The 24,627-nt window shown below is 41.8% G+C and overlaps 1 protein-coding gene across 4 annotated transcripts in view; it reads right to left on the reverse strand.

Moving 5' to 3' along the window:
* The window catches only part of GOLM1 (golgi membrane protein 1), a 60,217-nt gene that overhangs the window by 21,804 nt on the left and 13,786 nt on the right, over positions 1-24,627 (reverse strand). For all 4 annotated transcript variants that reach the window (XM_014608784.3, XM_006265664.4, XM_059724829.1 and 1 more), the window contains exons 3-5: positions 24,115-24,294; positions 1,667-1,721; positions 523-625 (exon numbers count right to left, since the gene is read on the reverse strand). In XM_014608784.3, the coding sequence (XP_014464270.1) occupies positions 523-625; positions 1,667-1,721; positions 24,115-24,294 (338 nt within the window). The remainder of the gene's footprint in view (positions 1-522; positions 626-1,666; positions 1,722-24,114; positions 24,295-24,627) is intronic.

Genomic DNA, 24,627 nt, shown 5'->3' on the forward strand with positions numbered 1-24,627 from the left:
CCTAGAGGCACTGGGTGTTGGCTACAGCCAAGCCTGGGGATGTGAGCTGGTGTGCGCCAATGCTCCTGCTGCAATCAAAGCCAGGGGTTTCTAGCTAGTGTCTTGCTCCTCTACTCAGGGTAAGATCAGTGGCCATATTTGGGGTCAGGAAGGAATTTTACCCCATGCTCAAATTGGTATAGACTGGGGGGGAGGGTTCCTTCCTTCTTTCCTCTTTAGCAAGGGGTGTGGCCCTCTACTCGGGATCTCTTGAGCAACATTTCATTGACAACATTTCATAGAGGCAGGAAATTGGCTGCTGTGGTTCCCCTGATTTACCTGTGGCAGGTTAGGGTGTTAGGTCTGCGTTTTGTCAGGGCTGAGGGTAGTCTTACGTAGAGTTTAGATTATGGTTTGTATGACATGGTTTGGATGGAGATGATCCTGCCACAGGCACAGGGGATTAGACTAGATCACCTCTGGAGGTCTCTTCCAGCGCTACTTCTCTATGATTCTATGATCTATTTAAAAGAACAAACTTACAGATCATATGAAAATTTCCTCTGAAGGTTAGTCTGGTTTTTCTGATACCGGTACACATCCAGCTGTAGCTTCCCATTTTCCATCTGTAACACTTTCAAGTGCTCTGGGCCAAGAGGATTTAAAAAAAAAAAAAAAAAAAAAAAAAAAGAATATTAAGAAAAAATACCAAAATTGTAAACTTGACAGCAAAAGTGCTGAGTTGCCTACCTTTCTTATCTCCCGAAGTAATTTTAAAAAACCCACCTTGTAACAAAAATACACAATCACATTTGCTGCATCTATTATGTTTCTTTGCCAATAGGGAGATGGAAGACTAGGAGGGTTTTCTGTCTAATGCATGTTAAAGAAGACTACAGGAGTCACTTTCTGGCTCCAAAGAGAGAACTTCAATTCATCTACCTTCCTTGACTGTTCTTGGGCCTGAAGCCCAGCATTCTAGAGAACCACAGGACTTAACAACATGGTGTACTACAGTTGTCATTTTCCTATTAGTTACCTAAATTCAAGTTTACAATCACCTACTGTAATATGCAGTGTATAGATAATTTCTTCACAAAGCAGACCTGTTTGTAAGTTACAGGCCTTCCCTGGTAGGGACCTCATCCGTTATGCTATGACATTCTGAATGCCTTGTTCCTGACAACAAGCTTTTATACACAAAGCATCAAAAAGGCTGACAATTTTATTCACCAAGCTAGTGAATTTATCAATGTCCCAGACAGTGGAGACATAACTTGCTAGGAAGGATTCCCAAGTGTCAATCCTAAAGATAAATTAGGCCAAATTATCTTTAGGTAACAGGGATGTACAACTCCCACAGTCCACAATGTGCCCATATAAAAGGGAATATTGCCCTCTGAAAAAAATAAGTTAATTAATTACTGATTCACCAGGGAGTCTGCTCTATTTCATATTATTTCCGCTACTGAGAACAAAGCTCTGGGGTTCTGCATCAAACATCTTTCTGAACAGTCTTGTTATACCTGAACCAGTCTCTATGTTATGGCAGTTTCTACACACTTTCCTGTGACTGGGAATGGAAAACTCACATACTCAAAAATGTAGAAGAGAAAAGGGTTAGTCTTTTAGAGAGCTGGCCCCTAACTCTGACAGGATAGTACTGTAGTACTACATAAGAGGTTACCTTGGAGATTCTGGATCAATCGTTCATTTGTTGTGATATTGTTCATTAACATCAGCTAGAAGTAAAAAAAAATTGTATTAAATAATGCTGACCAAGCCCATTCTCAGGAAACACTTTCCAAACTCTTGTTTTAACACTTCATTAACAAAATTGATCTTTACTGCAGTTATTTCAACTACTGAATTATGACAAAGGAAGGAAACACATGCATACACATTGTTCTAGCCAAGGAATAAAGGGGTTAGGGACAGGAGAACATTAAAGATTTTTATTTATTCTTAAAAAAAAACAAAAGATGCTTAAATAGAAGTTTCAGGAGTCTCCAATACTGGCTTAATATATTTTCCGTTGCACTTCAATCTCACAATCACAATGACCATTAGGTTAAGTGTACTTAAGTAGACTTGGGAAAAAGAATGTTTCATCATCCTATATCCTATAAATCGTTCTTATTTTTGACAGATCCGGTAAGCCTACTTTCCAGAGTACAGGAAAGAAACACTAAAAGAATAATTATGCCATTATAAATAAACTGTAATAAAGCCATAAACAATATTTAACAATGGAGAGAAAAAAATCACCATTTTCGTACCAACTACAACTCTCAATTCCCCACCTGGGATAAGACAGAGTTGTATAACGTTCCTTCTACTCTCCCTCAATTCCAGAGGCAAACTGAAGAGAAGAAAAAAAAACCCACAGAAGCCAACAGACTCAACATACATAAGCAAAAAACAAAAAAAAACTATCTGAAAATAATCATTCACAGCCGAACACCAACTATGAACTCGTACTCGGTGTCTAACACTAGGATATGAAACAAGGAAGCTTCATTTTGCAGATTACAGGAAGATTAAGATTATTGATGCTTCAAAAGCAATCCATTTGTGTAAACCAGTATTTTCCTGTGCTTAGTTGTAATTTCCTTCAATTCTTTTTTATGCATCCCAGGATGCTCATTCAGTGTTTCAAGGGCTTCTGAGATCAGTATACAAGAGTTCCTCAGTTCCCAAAAGGAAGCACTTCATAGAGGCACCACTGCTGCCTGTAGCCTACCAGTGCAGCTTTCAAATTGGAAGGACAAACTGAAGTGCAGATGGAATGACTGTTCTGACTCTTCCAGTTCTGTGGGAAAGGCTGACTGCAAGTGATAATGTTGACACTGATTACTGTAATGCACCTAGTCATTTACCAGAAATGAGAAAATATTCAGCTATTTATCTAAATGACAGCAACGCTAATGGACAGCATTGCTTTTGTTTGTTATCTACCCAGTAATCAGTCCTAGTGTCACCTGGGTTTCCAGTTCAAAGTGATGATGAAAATTATGCTTTATAAAGTATAATTCAGTTCCTGATGCAGAGGAAGCAAGTTTTAAATGTGCAAAGAGAAATACCACTATACAACACTATCAGAATTGGCCAATGAGGCTAGCTTCACAATAACCTCTCAAAAAGGAGAGATCCACAAATTTTAGATGAGCTTCAGCATATACATCCACATTTAAAAGAGCTTGGACTACATTCAGGCTATTCCATTATCTGCCGACTACAGAATTTCTGGTATTGAAGAAATACAGAAAGTGTCTGGCTATTAATGAAGATGATCCATATAATCCAGTAACTGAACAGCCTAATTCAATATAACAATACCTATACGTTCATGTTATCTTCCTAATCTTTGAATGCCAAGATCGTACACTATGTTTTGAAAATAAAATACAAAATGACTGCTAAATATAGTTTTGCTTCATATGCTATGTAATAGCTTGCTCTTCTGGGGATAACCAGGCACCACCTTGTGGCAGGGCAGTACTTGGCTACATACTTCAATTCCCTAGTCCAGGACCTCTCTCTCTCGCCTGCCACAACTGAGCAGTTTCCCCAAGGGGCTGAATTTAGGAAACCTAAGCCTAGGCCTTAGGCGCATTGTCTCCCTATCCTGTCCACAGTCCCCAAGTCTGACTGGGCAGTGTGTGACTGCCCCTTCTCTCTTTCTCCTGCTCTCCTTCCCATCAGCGGGTGGGTGTCCAGCCCTGCCAGGCTCCCAATCTTAGTTCTCCTTTTTTGTCTAGGTTCTGGACAGTCTGGGCTCTGGCCCCCACTTAGGTGTCTCACCCCAAAACCATCAAAGTCAGTCCAAAAAACAAAAACCACAGGAAAAATTATAGTGTATTGCAGCCACCTTGCCCCCCTGCACAAGCTGCTCTAGTCAGTTACTACTGCCATGAGCAGAAAAAAAAGAGAAAAAAAAAAAAGGAAAAAGAATGAGAACAGGCCGTATTGGGCTCTCATAAATAGACCACTGTCATCAGGATCAACATGGACAATTCTTAGTCTGTTTGGGTATATTCAGCCCCCTCTGGAGCTCCTTCAGGGTGAACATAAAACCACCCTCAATTCTTTGTATCCCTTCCCCGGGGTTTTCCAAGGCACAAAGAGAGAAGGAGAACGAGAGCGCAAGCGAGAGATCCTTCCTAGTTCCTGAGCACTCACTCCTTCATTCTTGGTCAACAGAAGTTCGTCATCTCAGTTCCTGCCCAGGCCTCCTTGTGGGGTTCTGTCTCCCTCCGCCACCATGGCCATCCCCCTTTCTCTAGCCTGGGGAGAGTTTCTCTTTCAGCCATGCCTGGGCTTCCAGCTGTCTGGGCACAGGTGTAGTCAATCTCTTTATTCCCTTTCTTCTTCTGGGTCCTGCAGCTGGCAGGCTGTGGACTAAGCTTTGCAAGTGTGAGCCTTGCAGCCCAGGGTCCAGCATCTTCTCTCTGGGGTCCCTGTTCCCCCTCTACTGCAAGCTGCTCACACCCTCCTGTCCAGCTAAGGCTTCCCTTGGCAGCAGGGATCTCCTCCATCCTGGCCATACTGGCAGTCTCTCTCCTTAAATCAGGTGATCCTCCCCTTCTCCGGGCTACAATGATTCAAGACTAAAAAGAACCCTGCTGCCTTTCCTCCCCTAACCTCTTTTTCTTTGTAACAGGGTTTGGGTCCCCTGTTCCACATTGGTAATGATTTGAAGTTATCACCTCAAAGGACTGATGGTGAAATGATAAAGTATTGGAAGATCATTTGCATCACAGATAAAAATGTATAGCTTACACATCCTTTGTGCATCATGTTCAAGAGATCCTTTTGGTAAAGCTCTAAACATCCTCCTGAATTTGAGACCATAACAAAACGAATACCAGATGAAGGAACCATGAAAAATTAGTCAGTCAGGACACCAACATTTGCAGAAAAATCCCGTTTAATAATTTACGTGGAAATGTTTCCAATAGGCAGTGAACTGTTTCTTAATCTTGCTATGGTAATACTTAGCATCTTACATTTTCCAGTTGCTGTATAAATATTAACCAATCATCCCAACCTGGCTGCAAAGTAGGCAGATTATATTTTCTCCCTTTCTTGCAGGTGAAGAAACACAGTGATTCTTCTTCAGCAAAAGGCCAGGTAGAAGTTTAAGCAAGCAGTGAATATGAGGAACTCAGGTGTGCCAGCAGCCAGGTCTGTGCTCAGGTAAATTTAGATCCACGAGTACAATTAGATATGCTCTCTCACTCAGCAGATAAAGCAATGCATGCGACTCCGAGAAGTGAAGAGTCAGGGACCTGGAAAGTCTGTGTACACATGGTGTCCTCTTATACAAACCAGGCTAATGAAGTTTACAGTATTTGCTTTCAACACTGGACTTTGTACAATGTACCAAATGCATGAGATATGACAGCAGGAAGCTGGAAGAAAATACTAAAGCAACTGGCAGACAAGTAAGTCATTGTTTCAAGATTAAAATCACAAAATGAGATTTACTAAATACAGTTTCACATGGGGGGGCAATTAAACCAATAATAAGATATTGACTAAACTAATAAAACAGTACACATACTCCTCAGCCCAAAAATAGCACACAGTGTTAAGACGAAAAAAAAAGGTGTGCAAGAAAAGTTTGCAATATAAAAGCATGATGTTCAGTAAGGAGATACACATGTGATTTTTAAAGACATTCCTGGCATTTTTAAATGGTCTTTCTTCCACCATTCCCCATGCCCTCACCTTCTCCTCTGGGCAACCTTCATCTTGAATTCTTGTGTTCTCCTGCTCCTGTCTCCTAATTATTTTCAAAATGCTAGGAGAAACATAGCTACACGTGCTTGGTATTCTAGGTGATGAGTGTTACTAACGTCAGTAGGCTGGGTTTTTGTTTGTTTGTTTAGGTTCTTGGGGGGGGGGGGGGTTGTTTTAGTTTCTTAATACAGACACAGCCTAAAATGAAAGCTGCTGATAAATATTGTCTCCATTATATTTATCATTTAGGCTTGCCAGTACATTGCAGATTCATTTTATCTTCTAGTACAAGATCATTGTATGGTAAGTGTTTCTGAGGCAATTTTCAAGCTAATAATGGAGCAAAAAACTCTGTCCATTTAAACCCTGCATTTTCTCACTGAATTTTTACATTCATTTGGCCTAAAAGTTACAGCATGTTCTTAATAAAAGTGAGTGCTGAATGAAAAACAGCCTGAATGATTCAGATAAAAGTACAAGGTGCAGTCTCCCATTAAGTCATTGGTTAGAACATGGTCCAGGCTGTTTGTGACTTACTCAACTTTTTTTGGCATTTGTTCCGCTTGAAAGTCTGTGGTTTCCAGTTCAGCTTTGATTCAAGAAGTATACACGTCACAAAAATCATAATTAAAATTAAGCACATTTATTTCTAGCCTCAGCTGAGAGGCCAAATGCGTCAATGGGTATATAGAAATATCCATATTTCTCCAACTGCAGGAGCACTGGGATGGGTGGGGAAAAGAACATGCTTTGTACCACTGTGCAAACAAGACTTTCAGCACTAGGGCCATCATGATGGCACATGTATTAGCAAGACATTAAAATTAAAAAACCCCACACATTTAGAATACACCCTCATGGAGTGAGAGAATTACGGTAACAAATGGCAGGTTCCTAACAGACTTTCTCTTCTGTCAACAATTTCAACTCACAACTTGAAAAGAAAGATATATTTTTCCAACTCATTGTTTCCCCTGTGTTAATGCTCTGAATTACTATCCTACAAAACATATGGTTTTACCTAATGCGGGATCCCTCATACTTTTTTCATGATTCATATATATTATAATAAGAGCTAATTTTGTACATGCCTCCACTGTCAACTGTAGGTATGTGGAACACCATCTCTCTCGCTGAGGAAAAAACCGTCATCCTGAAGCAAGCATGTCAACTGCTTAAGAGAAAACGTAGTGCATTTTAGCTTCTTTGAGTGCAGTCAAAGTGTTGAAATATGAACAAGCCAGTGACATAATCAGGCAGCTATGCAAAGGTCACCAGAAAATAATCCACAGACCACAGTTTAAGAGCTTCTGACTTAATGAATGCTGTTTGAAGGGGACAGCTGCCAACTTCTCTTAAAAGAAAAAAAAAATCTAGTCTAAGGCAACTTCAACGAGCATAGGTTCTATACTTCCTCTAAGAAAAACCACCAGTGCTTACTTTTTCAAAGTCTACTTGAAATCTAACAGCAACTTACTGAGAAAGTTAAATTACCTTAAGCAAAATCATTTTGAACTTTGAGTAAAACTAAAAATGCTAAAAGATCATCAATCAACCAAGGAATAGCATGGAGTAACCCAAAGTGAGATCCAAAAAGAAAAAGGACTTACAGGAATTTAGATACCTACAGACCTAATATGAGATCCAAAAACCCCACCCTTCTCAACTACAGGCACAAAACCCTGTAGTCCTTTACTTTCTTAATAATTCTTTAAGTCTTTTAATAATAATATTTTTTTTTAGTAATTCTTTACTTTTTTAACCTTCTTTTTCTGCCTATGTCCAGAACTGCCCCAGTTGGAGCAGCTGTCTGTGTACCTCACACCTAAGCACAAATGGAAATTGAAAACAAGGTACTCCTTTACTCAAGTCAGCATCAGGCATTTTCTGAGCAGATATAATCCTCACCAAGGTCTGGCTCCTCACAAAACATAGCGGCGGACAATTTGTATTTATTTACTTTTTTATTTTTACTTCTGAGTCTTCAAAGCTTGGACAGAGAGCATGGTAGTGATGCAGGCAATGTCACAAGCTTTATTGTCAACAACATACACAACCTTTCCCTGGGTAAATTTACCTCTTAATGTTTCCTGGGTAAATTTGCTTCTTAATGTCACAATTACCAAATGAAGTTTCAAGATCAAATCAGTTAGCACAGTTCTTAGCAAAGTAATTTGCCTCAGGGAAGCCAAATATAGAACAGCAGAAAATGATATTTTATCTATGTATACAATTCAAATATATAATATTAGAATATGTAAGATGGGTTTATCAGCAAGTTTATCAATGCCTGGGAATTTAAGATACTGCTAGAATTCAAGCACTCTTTGTGCTGGACTTTAATTCCACACACGCAATTTATCTTGTACTTAAACTGAAAAGGGCGCATGAGCTCTTACGACACAGCATAATTTGTAGTGTGTGCTTGTGCAACTTAAGGGAGGGAAAAAACAAAAACGTAATAAAAAGCGGAGTGAAGCACAGGAATGACACCATTGCAGAGGGAGGCTAGCAGGGCTTTGTGGGATAACAGAAACTCTCCCCTGTAGTTAAATCAGCATGTAATTTTTTGAACTCAGCATAACTTTATGGGTTTTACTTCATTCCCTATGTTAAATATTACACAAACATCCTATTTGGACACTATGGAAGCTCAACAACAATATACAGGAGGTAAGGTACAAATTATATTCCCTACAAATTTAAAAATCCTTTGTGAAGCAATCAGACAGGAGTAAGCACCACCTGATGTATAACTGGTTATTAGCAACTCCAGTTAATATCACAGGCTTTGGTTCTTCCTGCTAGTGTGAAATTATGTGGGTTTGAATATACATAAACAGCTTACTCACCTAGGAAGTGGGAGACCTAGGTTCAGTTCCCCTCTCAGCCCAAGAGGGCTACCTACACACATTCCCACACTTCAACAGAGTGTCCAAACAACCAGTTTAAGTTAATTTCCCTAGGTTTCATTTTCAGAAAGGAAAAAAAAAAAAAAAAAAGATGTAGAAGAAATTTTCAGATTACATCACTACCTACCATGTAGCATTTTGGCTCACCTTTCCAGGGATGTTTTATAGGCAAAGTCTTGCTATAATAAAAATAAGAAAGAGAAATTTCAAAATAAGTCAGAAGTAGAAATAAGAGTAAAATTAATGGGAATGTGGAAATGTACAATTCTACATGATGACACTGCTACTTAATTTTGTGGAAGGCATAAAAGAGAGATTTTCTTTGACAAATCTAGAAGTCCCCCAGAGTAAGAATGTGTTTATATTTTCATTAAATAAATGTTTTTTACAAGACTTATGTAAATGTCCACAAATCTGCATCCTAAATTATTTACTTGCTTTCCTCCCTGCCTCCCTAGGAGAGCTGGAAGCTTCTAAAGGGCACAGTATTGAAAACCCAACAAGAAACAGTTCTGACACAGTGGAAGCACATGAAGAATGGTAAGAAACCAATCAATGTGGCTGCACCAGGAGTTTCAGGATGTGTCAAATACAAAAGAAAACATGCAGGCAATGGAAAAATGGACAGGTTACCAAAGCATACCAGAAAACAGCAAGAACCTGCTGGGACAAAATCAGGAAGTCAAAGATAAAGAATGAGCTGCACCTGGCAAAGCGGTTAAGGACAACAAGACACCATTCTATAAGTACCTTGGCCAGAAAAGAAAGACCAAGGAAGTAATGAGTTACATAGCCACGGCAAACTCTTAACAGAAAATGAAAAAAGTGGAGTTGCTCAAAAGCTACATTGCCTCCACCTTCACACACACACAAAAAAAAGCTGCAACAAGATACCTAATAAAATACCATATTTACTCAAATACAAGAGGTGGCTTTTTCCTCCAACTGGCACTGGAAAAAAAGCTCCTTTTCTTACCGTTGCATACAAGTAAACCTCATTCCCTCTTCATTCCCACAGCTGAGCTGTGTCTTTCTTTCCCATGTCTAATTATTCCTGTTTCTTCACCAGCCTTAAATTTCCGTCAAATATAACCAAACGGAGTCCCAAACAGCTCACTCAGAATCACCCCCACTTGGGCTGCCAAAAGTGATTAGTGTGGTCCTGCCTTCCTTAAGCTGGAGATGGACTGGGCTGCCCTGCATCTCATCTACATATACATTTTTGGAGAATCGCAGGACTTGACAAGAACACCCAGTTCCAGTCATGAATGGAGGGTAATTAGAACATGGCCCCTTTGTGGGGAGTACACACACACACACACACACACACACACACTAAGCAGTGCTGAACTATGGGGTCACCAAAGTTTGAAATGCTTTCGACTCTTCTGGGGCCCAGCCCAATGAACTATATAGTAAATCATTTTCTTTGGACTAATTATCATGCATAATTTGTACCATATATAAGTAGGTGCCAAAGTGCTGCTTAAAAGTGTATTTATGGAATACCTGTGCTAAAATTTGCAAGTTTCAAAAAAGGTAAAATGCATCAATTCTGGATAAACTAAGTCTATGGGTACCCACAGTAATTTGTCTATATGCAATTACTATAGGGTTGTTTATTACAAGCTCAGCATTAGTCAAGTCTGCAGGGATGGATCAGCTTCATCCCAGGGTCCTGAAGAAACTGGCAGAGATGTCAGAGCCCTTGGCCATGAGCTTCATGAAGTTGTGGGAGATGGGCCAGATACCAAAGGTCTGGAAAAGGGCCAATGTAGTGCCCCTCTTTAAAAATAGGAGGACTCTGGAAACGACATACCAGTTAGCCTTACCTCTGTACCTGGGAAGTTACTGGAACATATCTTAAGGAAGGCCATTTGCAAGTATCTGGAGGAAAGGCAAACTGCAAGCAGCCAGCATGGATTTGTGAAAAACAAATAGTGCCAAATAAACCTGACTACTTTGACAAAGTAACTACTTGAATGAATGAAGGGAATGCTGTAGATATAGTGTATCTGGCCTTAAGCAAGGCTTTTGACAAGGTCCCACAGAACCTCCTAATAAACAAATTGCAGAAATGTAGGCTGGATAGAATCACTATGAAGTGGACAGATAACTGCCTCAACCACCACAAACAAAGGGTAATTGTAAATGGATCCATGTCAGAATGGCAGAGTTTCTAGTGGCGTCCCAAAGCGGTCTGTCCTCAGCCCAGTGTTGTTCAGTGTATTTATTAACGATTTAGATATTGGCATAGAAAGCTTCTTCAGCAAGTTTGCAGATGACATGAAACAAGGAAGAATTACACACACACACTGGAGGATGTACGCATCACTCAGAAAGACAGATTGGAAAGTTGGACTAGAACTAATAGAATGAAGGTCAATGCTACACCTTGGAAAGAATAGTCAAAAACACAAATATTAAATGGATGACACCTGGCTGGATAGCAGTACTATGGAAAAAGCATTTTGGAGTCTTGGTAGACCAAAGTCTCTATATGAGTCTGCAGTTACCAAAGAATGCAAATGCAGTTTTGGGATACATCAACCACACAAAAGGCAAATGCAGTTTTGGGATGCATCAACAGAAGTATTAGGTGCAGGACATGAGAGGTGATAGTGCCTTTCTACTCAGCACTGGTTAGGTTTTATCTACATAACTGTGTACAGTTCTGGGCTCCAAATTTTAAAGAGGACATGAAAAAGTTAGAGAGGGTCCAGAGGCAGACAACAAAGATGATAAAGGGATTGGAAAGCAAGTCATATGAGGAGAGGCTGAAGGATTTGGGCGTGAAGGAGCTGAAGTTCAGCTTGGGAAAAAAGGTACCTAAGAGGGGACATGATAGCAGTCTTCCATAAAGAGAGAAAGCACATGTTCTCCCTTGCTGAAGAGTGGAGGATGTGGAACAATTCCTGGAAGTTGCAGCAAAGTCAGACGAGATTGGATATTCAGAAAAAATGTATTCACTGTTAGAACAGTGAAGCAGTGGAATAGATTGCCTAGAAAAGTTGAGGACTCTCCATCACCAGAGATGTTCAAGAAGAGGTTGGACAGCCACTGGTTGAGGATGACCTAGGTGTAGCTATACCTATGTTCTACTATGGGTATTTCCCATGCTTCTGGGCCTGCTGGTTACTCCCTTCTCACCTTTTCTGCTGTGTGTGTCAGAGTATTTTTAAGCCTTCCAAGAGTCATTGGGTGCTGGCTACAGCCAAGCCTGGGGACTTGGACTGGGGTGTGCCAATGCTCCTGCTGGAACCAAAGCCAGGGGTTTCTGGCTACAACATCTTGCCCTTCCACTCACGGTCAGACTGATGGCCATATTTGGGGTCAGGAAAGTATTTTACCCCACGGTCAGACTGGTACAGACTGTGGGGGGGGTTGCCTTCCTGTTTAGCAAGAGGTGTGGCCCTCTACTCAGGATCTCTTGAGTATATATTGACAACATTTCATAGAAGAAACAAAGCGGCTGCCAAGGTTCCCCTGCTTTACCTGTGGCAAGTTCAGCTGTTAGGTCTGTGTTGTGTCAGGGTTGAGGGTAGTCTTATACAGAGTTTAGATTATGGTTTGTATGGAATGCTTTGGATAGGGATGATCCTGCTGCAGGCAGGAGGCTGGACTAGATGACCACTGGAGGTCCTTTCCAGCCCTACTTCTCTATGATTCTGACTATTTTCAAAATTTCCCCTCATTTCCGCATTTTCGGGGAGAGCAGGGTCTGAGTATAAAGGAGGGGTAGAAAGAGGCTGCACGGGAAAGAAGTTAGGCAGGCAAAGGACAGTGGAACCATCTGTCCCCCCAAATTTGTTTTTCCTTCTACAGCAGTGGGTGGGGGACAAATACAAGGCAAACCTCCAATATTAAATTCTATATCTAGAAACTTATAATAAATTTATACATTTTCCATATATAGAATCTAATTATAGGGGAGTGGGAAGGGGCTAGCAGTGCCCCTTCATGGGAACGCAGCAGCCCTAGTTGTGAGTTACCTGAGAAGATGATCACCACATTGTGGAGGGAACTCCCAACATGCCCAGAGCCAGCTTTATTGACCCATCAGGTGTGCCAGATTGGGCCTCTCAGCACTCTGAGAGCTATTTCCAGCTGGGCAGCTTAGGCAAAGGGGGGAGAAGAGTGAGGGAAGGTGGGCTGGATGGACCCGCTGAAGACACAATCTGAGAGAAAACTTTTCCTGGGAACGGGGTGGCAGATCAATTGATCTAAGAGCTCAGAGGATCTCATGAACTATAGCAGAGGTTAATTGCTGCTGCAAGCTATCAATTATCGTGGCAGCATGCCAATTAGTTGATTCAGTAGCAAGGACTGAGTGGCAGGAGCCACGAGAGCCAGCAAGCTGTGGGCAAAAATGCAGCTAAGCCTGCCAGCCAGGTTTCATTTCTTTCTCCTTTCTTTCTTTTGTATTTTAGTCGTTGTTTTTTCCCGGAGCCAGATTCCACTGGGATGACCACAACTGGGTCAGATTAGGCAAATACCACTCCTCCCAGGATCCTATAAAACACCAAAGTCATGGCAGGAGAGAGCCGGGAGGAACCCCAGTCTGACTACGTGGCCAGGTGTTTTTTCCAGTGAGGGCAGACAGCCGGATGTCACCGGGGCACAAAGGACCACATCCCTATGTGGTGATTCCTCGACAAAGTGGTGCATTGGCTGGGAACCTTGACAACAGCCAGGAAGAATCTAAGACTATGGATGGTTCAGGTGCGACAGCAGCAGGGCCAAACCCGATTCAACAGACCCTGCACATAATGGGACAAGTTCTGCAGCAAGTCAGCCTGCCACTTGGCTCTGGAAGAGAGCTAGGTGCAACAGCAGGTGTGGCATCAAAGGAACGCCATGGAATTAAAAGGTACCTAAAATGACTATTCAGGATGACCCCAAAATTTTCTTGGAAAGTTCTGAGGGCAGTGTTGGCTGCTCAGCTGCAGAAAGCCTGTTGGGCTGGTCAGTTGGGGGTTTTGTTGATAGGAAAAGCCCAAGCAGCCTATGGGGCTATGACCTGAGACAAAGCCCTGGATTACGATAAAAGTGAAGAGGGAGATTTTATATCGATTGGATATTAACCCCAAGACCCATCAACAGGCTTCTCACACCAAGAAAAAGTGTGAAGAAAGGGCCCCAAGGGCCCTGTTACAGTGGTTAGCAGATCTTGTAGCCAAGTGATTGAAACCCACAGATAGTTCGAAGGCAGAAATTTGCAACAGAAATTTGTTAGAGCAATTCCTGGTTGATTTGGATGAGGAAACCCAGTACTGGGTCCGTTATCATAGATCCATATCGCCCACTGAAGCTTTGCAGTTGGCAGAGAACTTCAATAGTGCCCTGGGAGAGGAGCCTCAGGAGTGGAATACAATGGTGGGTTTATACTCTAGGCCTCGTGAGACCATGAGGCAAAGAGGTAAAGAGACCCAAGACTTTAAATGATCAGGCAATACCCTGGTGATTTGCTTCCGGTGCAGAAGACTCAGATGTATGTCCAGAGACTGTACCAATACGATGCGGTCAGTGCTTAGGGTGAAACATTCCCCATTTGAGGGGATGGGAACCACAGGAGGACCCAGAGAGCCCAAAGAAGTAGAGTCTATGGACTGTAGCATGGGGAGAAAGGATAATGACAGCCCTTTACCCCAACCTACAACTGAGGCATGAGTAGGGGATAGAAGATTCGAAGCAGTCATAGATACTGGGTGTGCACACACATTTATACTATCTGCATCAGCACCGAATGGGTACGTCCAGAAAACAACTCCCGTTAAGATGACGTGTATGCATGGGCAAGGCACATACTACCCCCGGAGGATATACAAGGTGACTGTGCTGAAGGCCATGAGAGAGATGTCAGTGGGTTTAGCTCACAACCTCCCATATCCCATGATAGGACGCGATTGCAAGGAAATTTATGAGGTCCTGAACACCATGAAAGATAGAGAGGGCTGTCAGAAGTCAATCTGATGGGAGACAAGGAGGAGGTACCTACTGTAGTGGGCTTTTATGTGGAAGGACTGTCCAACGATAAGTCATTTCGGAATGCACAGGCCAAAGAACCTGAGTTCCGGGCTGTACTCAAGACTTGCTAGCCAAGAAAGAAGAAGTCATGATCAACCCTGAATGTCTCGCAAGCTTACCTAGGTTTGAGATTAGAAGGGGTTTATTATATCGGATAAAAAATAGGGGCCCAGGAGGGGCAAGAGCTTCCCCAGCTGTTGATCCCAAACCGGTTTCAGGGTTCCCCTGCTGAAGTTAGCTCACGAGATCCCTTTGGGTGGGCATATTGTTAACCACTTGGCTAACGAAGTGGTGTTTCTGGCCTAGAATGTATGACCAGGCAGAGAGGTTCTACCAGACCTGCCCCACCTGCCAGAAAGTAAGCTGGAAAAAACCGGCATGGGCTCTGTTACAACCTATACCCATAGCAAATACTCCTTTTTCCTGTATTGCTCTAGAAGTAGTGGGTCCGCTCCCCAAGAGTATGTCAGGGTACCAATTTTTGCTGGTAATTATAGACTACGCAACTTGGTTCCCAGAAGCAGTGCCCATGTGGGCAGTCATGGGTTCCCAAGTAGCGGAAGAACTCCTTAAGTGGGTCACTCAAGTGGGAATCCCCAAGGAGATTATTACCGACCAGGGGTCTAACTTTATGTCAGGCGTCCTGCAGAATATGTGTAAGGTACTTAAGATCAAGCAGCTACGTATGACCCTGTACCACCCACAAACCAATGGCCTAGTAGAACGGTTTAACGGGACGTTGAAAAATACGTTGTGCTGTTGTGTTCAGGTGGAACCCCATAAATGGGACCTTATGGTTCCCCTTTTGCTATCTGCAGTCCAGAAGGCCCCCCAGTCCTCCTTGGGTTTCACCCCATTTGACCTGGTATATAGGCACCACCCTAAAGGCCTGTTAAATTTGGTACAGGAAGGTTGGGTGGAAACCCCACCTAGAGGCACAAATAATGCAGACTACATGAATGAGTTGAGATGTTATCTCTGAGCTATGAGGGAACTGTCATGATAACATCTGAGATTGGCTCAGGGTGTTCAAAAGACCTATTATGACAAAAGACACGAGAGAGAGAAAGGCATGAGAGAGAGAAATCCAAGTAGGTCAGAAAGTATTGGTCCTGCTCCCCGACACTGAGAGCAAGTTCCCTGCATGTTGGCAGGGTCCATTCAAAGTAGTCCAGTGGGTTGGCCCCGTCGACTACAAAGTATTTAAACTGGGTGTAGAAAGGAAAGACAGATATATCATGTTAATTTGTTAAAGGAGTGGAGGGAACAGGAGGGTTTGCTGATTTGACCTTCCCCAGAAGAAGAGGAGTTCGATCGCAACTCAGGCGGTGGGTCTAAACCAGGGACGACGGGTGTGGAGGTTCCTGTAGGGACCCTGTTGAAGTCAGCAGCAAGACCAACTAAGAGGCCTGGTGAAGGAGTTCCAGGATGTTTTCAGTGAGATACCAGGTATGCGCTAAGGGAATAGTCCATCAAATAACAACTCCCGTAGGCCAGATTGTGAGAGAGAGAGGTGGAGAAGGATTCTCTATCAGAGATATCAGAAGATCTGGGAGAAAATTACTATGATGCTAAACCAAGCAGTCATTCAAGGATCCCTGAGTCCCTGGCATAGTCCAACCATAGCAGTAATGAAGCTGGATGGGTCATTAAGGTTGTGTGTCGACTTTAAGAAGGTAAACACCATATCCCATTTTGATGCCTTTCCCATGCCTCAGATGGGTGAGTTATAGGACAGGGCAGGGCAGACTAAATTAATCTCAACCCTAGATTTGTCTAAGGGTTACTGGCAGGTGCCTCTGAGAAAGGAAGATATGGCCAAGACCACCTTTGGCACCCTATGGGGTTTATATGAATACAGGAGCTTGCCTTTCGGATTGCATGGAGCAACGACTACCTTCCAAAGATCGATTGATTGGATGCTGGTGCCACACCAAAAATATGCAGCAGCATATATAGATGATATTATCATATACACCCAGGATTGAAGTGAACACCTAGAAGTGGTGAGGGCTGTGTTGCAGGAATTAGGGCAGGCTGGCCTCACGACTAACCCCCAAAAAATGTACCTTGGTTAAGGATGAGTCCAAGTCTCTGGGGTTCATGGTGAGACAAGGGCATATCCGTCCACTGGCTGATAAGGTAGAGGCCTTATGCCAGTACGTTCCTCCACGTACCCGTAAGCAGTTAAGGGCATTTTTAGGTCTTGCCGGGTATTACTGGTGATTTATTTCTCGGTTTGCAGAGATGACAGCTCCCTTGATTGACTTATTGAAAAGGAAAAATGGGGGCCTGCTTGAACAAGATTCCCTGAGCAGGCAGGCGTTTGAGAAGACTAAAAGACTACTTTGTGTCAGGAGGCCATGCTGGAGACTCCAGACTTCAAATTACCTTTCGTCCTCCAGACCAATACATCAAACAGGGCACTGGGCATGATTTTATCACAAAAAGTCAACAGAGCTGCTCACCCAGGGGCTTATGCCAGCCAAAACTTAAATCCTCAGGAAAGGAGATATGCAACCGTGGAATGCGAATGTTTAGCAATTAAGTAGGGCGTGAATTATTTTTGCTACTACCTGCTAGGTCACAAATGCATCTTGATGACTGACCATGTCCCGCTGCGGTGGCTTAGGACTAAACTAGCAAATAATGCAAGCATCACCCGCTGGGCATTGGCCTTGCAGCCTTTTCATTTTAGGATTGAGTATAAACCATGGAGGACTAATGTCGGTGCTGATTTTTTTTCAAGATGTCACGAGGAGGAGGAACCACCCAAACAATAATGCTAGGAAGTAAAAATGACACAGGCATGACATGACAGTGGCCCACCTAATGGCGAGTTAAAGGGGAAGATGTATAAAGGGGCTAGCGGTTCCCCTTCGCAGGAACGCGGTGGCCCTAGCCGCAAGTTACCTGAGAAGATGATCACCACATTGTGGAGGGAATTCCCAACATGCCCAGAGCCAGCTTTATTGACCCAATCAAGTGTGCTGGATTGGGTCTTTTGGCACTCTGAGCAATTTCCGGCCGGGCAGCTCAGGCGAAGCCGGGAGAAGAGTAAGGGAAGGCAGGCTGGATAGATCCAGTCTGAGAGAAAACTTACCCCAGGAACAGATCAATTGATCTGAAAGCTCAGAGGAGCTCATGAACTATATCAGAGGTTAATTGCTGCCACAAGCTATCAATTATCGCGGCAGCATGCCAATTAGTTGATTCAGTTGCAAGGACTGCATGGCAGGAGCCGCAAGAGCCAGCGAGCTGTGGGCAAAGCAGCAGCTAAGCCTGCTGGCCAGGTTTCATCCCTTTTTCCTTTCTTTCTTTTTGTATTTTAGTCACTGTTGTTTTTTCTCCCTGGAGCCAGATCCCACCGGTACGACCTCAGCCGGGTCAGACTGGGCAAATACCACCTCTCCCGGAACCCAGTAAAACATCAAAGTCATGGCAGGCAAAAGCCGGGAGGAACCCCAGTCTGACTAAATAGGCAAGGTTTTTTTCCAGTGATGACAGGCAGTCGGATGTCATTGGGGCACAGAGAACCGCATCCCTATGCGGTGATTCCCTGACAGGGGGTCATCTTATATTTGAGTCAATACAATACATGGATAAAGAAGGGGACAACTGAGGGATGAGATAACAAAAGAAACAGCTTTTGATGGGTCTATATGAAGTCAAGTCAGGAGGGCCTGATCAACTTCATCTGAGGGAACTGAATAAACTGGTAAAAATTAAGCTCAGAGCCACTGGCAATAATATTTAGGAAGTTGTGGGATATGAGTGAGGTACCAGAGGACTGAGAAAGAATGCCCCTTTTTTAAAAATGTCAAAAGGAGGACTCGGGGAAACTATAGACTCGTTAGCTGCACAGCAATACCCAGGAAGTTACTGCAGCATATCCTAAGGAGGTCCATTTGCAAGTATCTGGAGGAAGAAAGACTGATCACAAGCACTCAGCATGGATTTACTAAAAACAAATTGTGTCAAACAAACTTGATCTCCTTCTTTGACAAAATTACTACTTGGGTGGATGATCTCAATAAACAAACTGGAAAAACCTGGGCTAGACAGAACTACTATAAAGGTGGATAGACAACTGTTTCAATAGCTGCAAACAAAGGGTAATTATAAACAGATCCACGTCAGAATGGCTGGAAGTCTTTAGTCCTACAGGGTCTGTGCTATGATGTTCAACATACTTATTAATAGATTTGGAGGCTAGAATTGAAAGTTTCTTGAGCAAGTCTACAAATGATATGAAACTGGGGAAGGACTATGAACACACTGGAGAACAGGAGTGCAATTCAGAAGGATCTTGCCAGATTAGAAAGCTGGGCTGGAACTAACAGAATGAAGTTCAACACTGACAAATGCAAGGTGCTACACCTCAGAAAAAATAATCAGAAATACAAATACAAAAGGGGTGACATCTGGGTGGATGGCATCACTACTGAGAAGGTTCTGGGAATCTTAGTATATCACAAACTCAATACAAGTCTGCAGTGCAGTGCCGCCATACAAAAGGCAAATGCAGTTTTGGGATGCATCAACAGAAGCATTAGGTACATTGATGCTCATATCAAAGGAAGTGATAGTGCCTCTCTACTTAGCACTGATTAGGACTCATTTAGAGTACTGCATGCAGTTTTGGGCTCCCCATTTTAAAAAATGACGTGAAGAAGTTAGAGAGGGTCCAGAGGTAAGTGACAAAAAAGGTAAAGGACTTGGGAGGCAAGTTGTAGGAAAAGAGGCTAAAGGAGCTAGCGTGTTCAGCTTGCAGAAAAGGCACTTCAGAGGAGATATGATGGCAGTATCCAAATACCTGAAGGGCTATCACAAAGAGGAAAAACACCTTTCCTTTCTTGCTGCAGAGAATAGGACATGGACCAATGGCTTAAAGTTATAGCAAAATAGGTTTAGATTGGATATCAAGGAAAAACTTCTTCACTGTTAGAACAGTTAGGCAGTGGAACAGACTGCCTAGGGAAGTTGTGAGCTCTCCCTCATTGGAGGTGTTCAAAAAGTTAGACATGCATTGGTCAGAGATGAGCTAGGTGTAGCCATGCCTATGTTCTACTATGGGTATTTCACATGCTTCTGGGCTTTGCTAGTTGCTACATGGGGCCAGTACAGATTTTTTTTCCTTCCTGCTGCTGCATGTCAGGGTTTTTTGAAGCCTTCCTCAAAAGCCTTCAGGAATTTTGACTGGAGCATGCCAATGCTCCTGCTGAGACTTACACCTGGATGTTCCTGGCAGGAGAGTCAGACCAATCACCGTATTTGAGAGACAAGTCATATGAGGAGAGGCTGGAGGAAGGAATTTTCCTCCATGGGCAGATGGGTATGAACTGTGAAGATTTTCACCTTCCTCTGTAGCAGAGGACATGGCCTTCATCCTTGCATCTCTTGTGTGGTTTTTTTTAACAATCTTTGCAGCAGCAGGACACTGGCCACCATGGTCCCCCACTTTAACCCTGATGCAGTTGAAAGAGAACTCATGAATCTGCCACAGGTAACTGAGTAGTTTTACTATTTTGGTTAGACAATTAATTTGTATAGGATAATTTGAATAGGGATGATCCTGCCTCAGGCAGGGGGTTGGACTGTATGCCCTCTGGAGGTCCCTTTCAACCCTGCTTTTCTATGATTCTATAAGAAACCAGCATTTTGAAAGACCATGATCTCTTATATAGCCTGACTGTTCCTCTCTAAGTGGTGTCTCTGATTGAGCTGACATGAAACATACTGATAGGTATTTTATCTTGGAAGGAAAGCATTAGGCATGGAGCCTTTTCACAAAGGAGCTGAGAGCAATACTTAAAGACCATTGTTAAAAAGCTGTCATTGACATTTTACACATCCAACAATACAACAATTTTACTTAGGGTAACAATCCAATAAATTTTAGGATTGTTACCCTAAGTAAAATACAACACTATTTACCTGAAAATGAATGCTCTATTTTCATTAGACCTGCTTATCCAACAGTTTAAGAACCCAATAGAGTCTCTGAAAAAGATGTTTTTGCCATTACTTTCCTGAGAGGAATTTAAAGAGTCTGTGCACATCCTGGATATAATGAATTCTGCATGGTAACAGTAGATTACACTGTTTTCCTTTAGAAAACGTGATGGCTTAGAACAGGGGTAAGCAACCCCTGGCACTCAAACGTCTTAGGACAAGTCACAATTAAACATACTACAAGTCACTGAAAAAAATTCAGTGCCTGGGATTTATGTTGGAAGAGAATCTTTCTTGTAAGAATTCTCCCCCATCTGGAAAATCCTTCTACTCTCCCAGTATAAACACATCACAATCAACCAGAATGTAAAAGGAAAAGGAGTATTGTGGTAATGTATATAATCACAAACAATCTAACTTCTCTATTATATAAATCATTCCCATTTAGGGATAAGGAGACCATTTTTGGACTCTCTTCTTCACTCACCAGGAAGAGTGGAGTTAATTTCCAAAGTGCTACAATTCTAGAGTCAACAACAATCATAATTCCTGTATTACCTCTGTTATAACACCACAATTATGCAACTATCAGAGAACCAAGACCTTTCCCCCTCTGCCCACTTTCCTCCTCTGCCAAACTAGAGTTTTAGGGCTCCAGTCCCCTACAATTTAATGAAAATACTCCTGCAGATCTGCTTTCTTCTCTCATAGACCATGATGAAGTTAACTAATGACCATCCAGGATACTGAGAATAAAGAAAAATATACCATAAACAGGTTACATGCATGTGAAGCTTGCCAGCCAGCTTACCTACCAGGTACCACAAGTTGGTCAGAGATGTGTGCATGCATGCGTGCGCGCACATGCATGCACATAGGACTCCTAGATCAGGGCAGCCACTCAGGTTGAGGGCCTGTCTAACTAGGCCTCCTGAATCACCGAAAACCAGTCAGTACTACTCCCCTTCAGGGCTGGGTATCTTGCAACCACAGCATTGGTATGTCTGCTAATTACCTTCCAGAGACATCAAATTCCACAGAACCTCACTCATTTAGCCAGGGCCATAAATATACTTCTAAAATATTCATAGCCTTGATAACAGTCTTTTCAACTACTCCATATATGATTGACTATATCCAGAATCATATCTGTCACACCCCCTCCCCCACAAAAAACCCCACCGTATCTTAGAAATCCAATGGAGGTCAGAGATACTAGTACAGAGGGGATGTATGCTCCTATAAGTAGTCATGCTTCTATCAGCTTTCTAATCCCAGGATCATTTACAGTCTACAGTGGGAGACCCTAAGCTTGCTTAATCAGCAGGGATCCTGGTTTTCTCTGACTTTAAAAAAAAAAATTCCCAATTTTTGGTTTTAAAAAATAAGCAACCTAAAATCCACATTTTTCCATGATTAAAATGAAACACCACTAATACATAGATATCTAGGGTGTTTCATTTTAAATTATGGAAACGTGGATTTTAGGTTACTTTTTTTAAACCAAAAATTGGGAATTTTTTTTTAATCACAGAAAACCAGGATCCCTGTTGATCAGGAATACCTTGCATCAAGATCTTCATCTGACATACCTTGGTTCAGTGGAAAGCAACCCTCCCCCGCAATTCAAAGCAGCAAAAGTTGAACATGGGGAACAACCATTTAAAAGCTCTGCAAACTGGTTTCCATGGGACTGACAATTAGAAGTGGTCACCAAACCGCTTATCCTCAAATAGCAAGCATACTGTTTCATTAGCAGACTTAGGTAGTATTCCATTACTGAACATTAATGGACCTACATTTTAGAAGCACCCACTGGAAGAAAAGCACTTTAGAACCAAAGAACCAATCACATGCTCCCATATTTCAGAGGGGCTCTACCAAGAGGAAGAAATTATATATGAAGCTCACATTGGTGATTTGCTGGTAAGCACCAAAATAAAGTAGTAGTCATTTCTATGCATTAGACAAAGAATATCATGTTTTTGCTTGCATCACTTCACTGTGCTGCTTAAGAAGCAAAGTGGAAGACAGAAAGTTCCTGCTCTTAGTACCAGGAAACAGACAAATTCTGACATGAAAACTAAGGAAAGTAAAGAAAGTAAATGGATCCTGCTAGTGGAAAGGAGGTATGGTAACAATAGAAAGTACTCATTGACACCCTGTCTATGTTAGTCTGAGACAGTGGTCATATGTTTGGGACTGAAAATAATCTTTGGGTACATTTTTTTAAACAAAACAGAAAGAATGCATTTGTTTTTTAAATAAAAAGTTAAGAGTATGCTTCAATTGGTCCAATTGTCCAATGATAATGCAACTGTCCTTTCAAGTAAACAAGAGTAAACAAGCTTAAGAAATACATAAGGACTGGATTTTATCAATATGCTTTCACTGCTTCAACTTCTTGTTGCAACTCATTTCTTTTTAAGGAGCATGACAGAAGACTCAAACTTCATATTCTTACACAGTCTCTTCACAGCAGTACCAGAGTGCCTGATGCTGGTGGTCTTGGTCCATAAGAGGTGTATTCCATATCTAAGAAGTACATTCACTTGCAAAGCTCAGAAATTGTAAGGTCCATACATGAGGTGCTATGCAATTCAAAGTAAGGAACAAGTATTTCTCAATATAGTTCTTTTACTCTATTTAAATCAGTTCCATTCTTTTGATCCACTAATCAAAAGGCAGCAATCCACAGCTTTGCTTATGAGCTACAGAATAGCAGAAGCAACCAGAGCGACTGAAGACATCTGTAGCAACAGTACAGGAAGACATGTTTATACCCAGGAAAAATAACCAAAACATCTAGGGCAACAAAAAAAAGAAAAAAGAGATGAGCTATGTTTAAATGTGTTCACAGAATGGCACAAAGAAGTAGCAATGTGTGTCATTTTTCTAATTAGTCCTTTTCATAGCTCAAGAAAGGATAACAGATTTTTACCTGCTAGTACAATATTGCCAAACCCATACATTCAAAATTCATGTAATTCTATATCCTGTAGCTACTGCTTCTATTTTTAAATTATAGCAATTAATGTACTTTATTATTTTCATTTGACACTGGAAAAGTCCAATACAGCACCATGATGAGAATATAAGCTGCTTTCAAACATCAGTATTCTAAAGCAAAAGTCAAGTCAATTCTAAGCACTTTTGAAAAATGCTACCTGCAACTTCTAACGTGATTTATTCTACATAATATTGTTATCTGCTGTAATGTAACTATAATTAAATTTATGCATAAGATGCCAAAAATGCGGTGGATTTTTCACCCATTAAATAATTTATTTTCTCTATGAAAAACAACTTGAACATTCTTTAGCCATTCTAAGTAAAGACATTTGTATTGGATTTCCATTTTCCCCCATGCTCCCCTAATCACAATGATGATATCCACTGCTTTTGCACTGCTTAAATATTTATGTAACTCTCTTCCCAGGCAGAAAATTGTTTGATAAAAATGTCACACTGGCCCACAGGCTGGAAAAGGTCATACCTTCTCATCCTGATGTAATTTTTTGGCATTTTCCATCTGAAAATTGTGCAAGGACTGGATTTTATCGATCTGCTCCCGCTGCTTCTCAAGTTCTCCTTGGAATTCATTCTTTTTGAGTTCAACAGCTCCCCTCTCTGCAGCTGCCCTACGGACTCGCCCCTCCAGTTCCATAATCCGATTCTGAGAGGAAGCAAATATACAAATATATGTGGTTCCCATTAATCAGCACTTATGAAGAGGACTTATGTGTATGATCCAACTTTAATCTTGTAGAAACAGAATCTGATTCCCCATACAATATTTTTAATCTAGCTTTGTCTTCACAAGCTACTTAATATTACATTCTTTAAATGCTTTCATCTCAAAGTACTTTACAAACTAATATTCCAATTACTCCACTAGTGAAATCCACTAGCTGCCTAACTATACAAACCAACCTTACAGAAGAGTGTAGAGTAAGAATCAAATACCACTATGTACCATGTAACTATCTATCTTGCATTAAGACTCTGA

Source organism: Alligator mississippiensis, chromosome 3 (assembly GCF_030867095.1).
Source record: "Alligator mississippiensis isolate rAllMis1 chromosome 3, rAllMis1, whole genome shotgun sequence".
In the NCBI taxonomy this organism is placed as follows: Eukaryota; Metazoa; Chordata; order Crocodylia; family Alligatoridae; genus Alligator; species Alligator mississippiensis.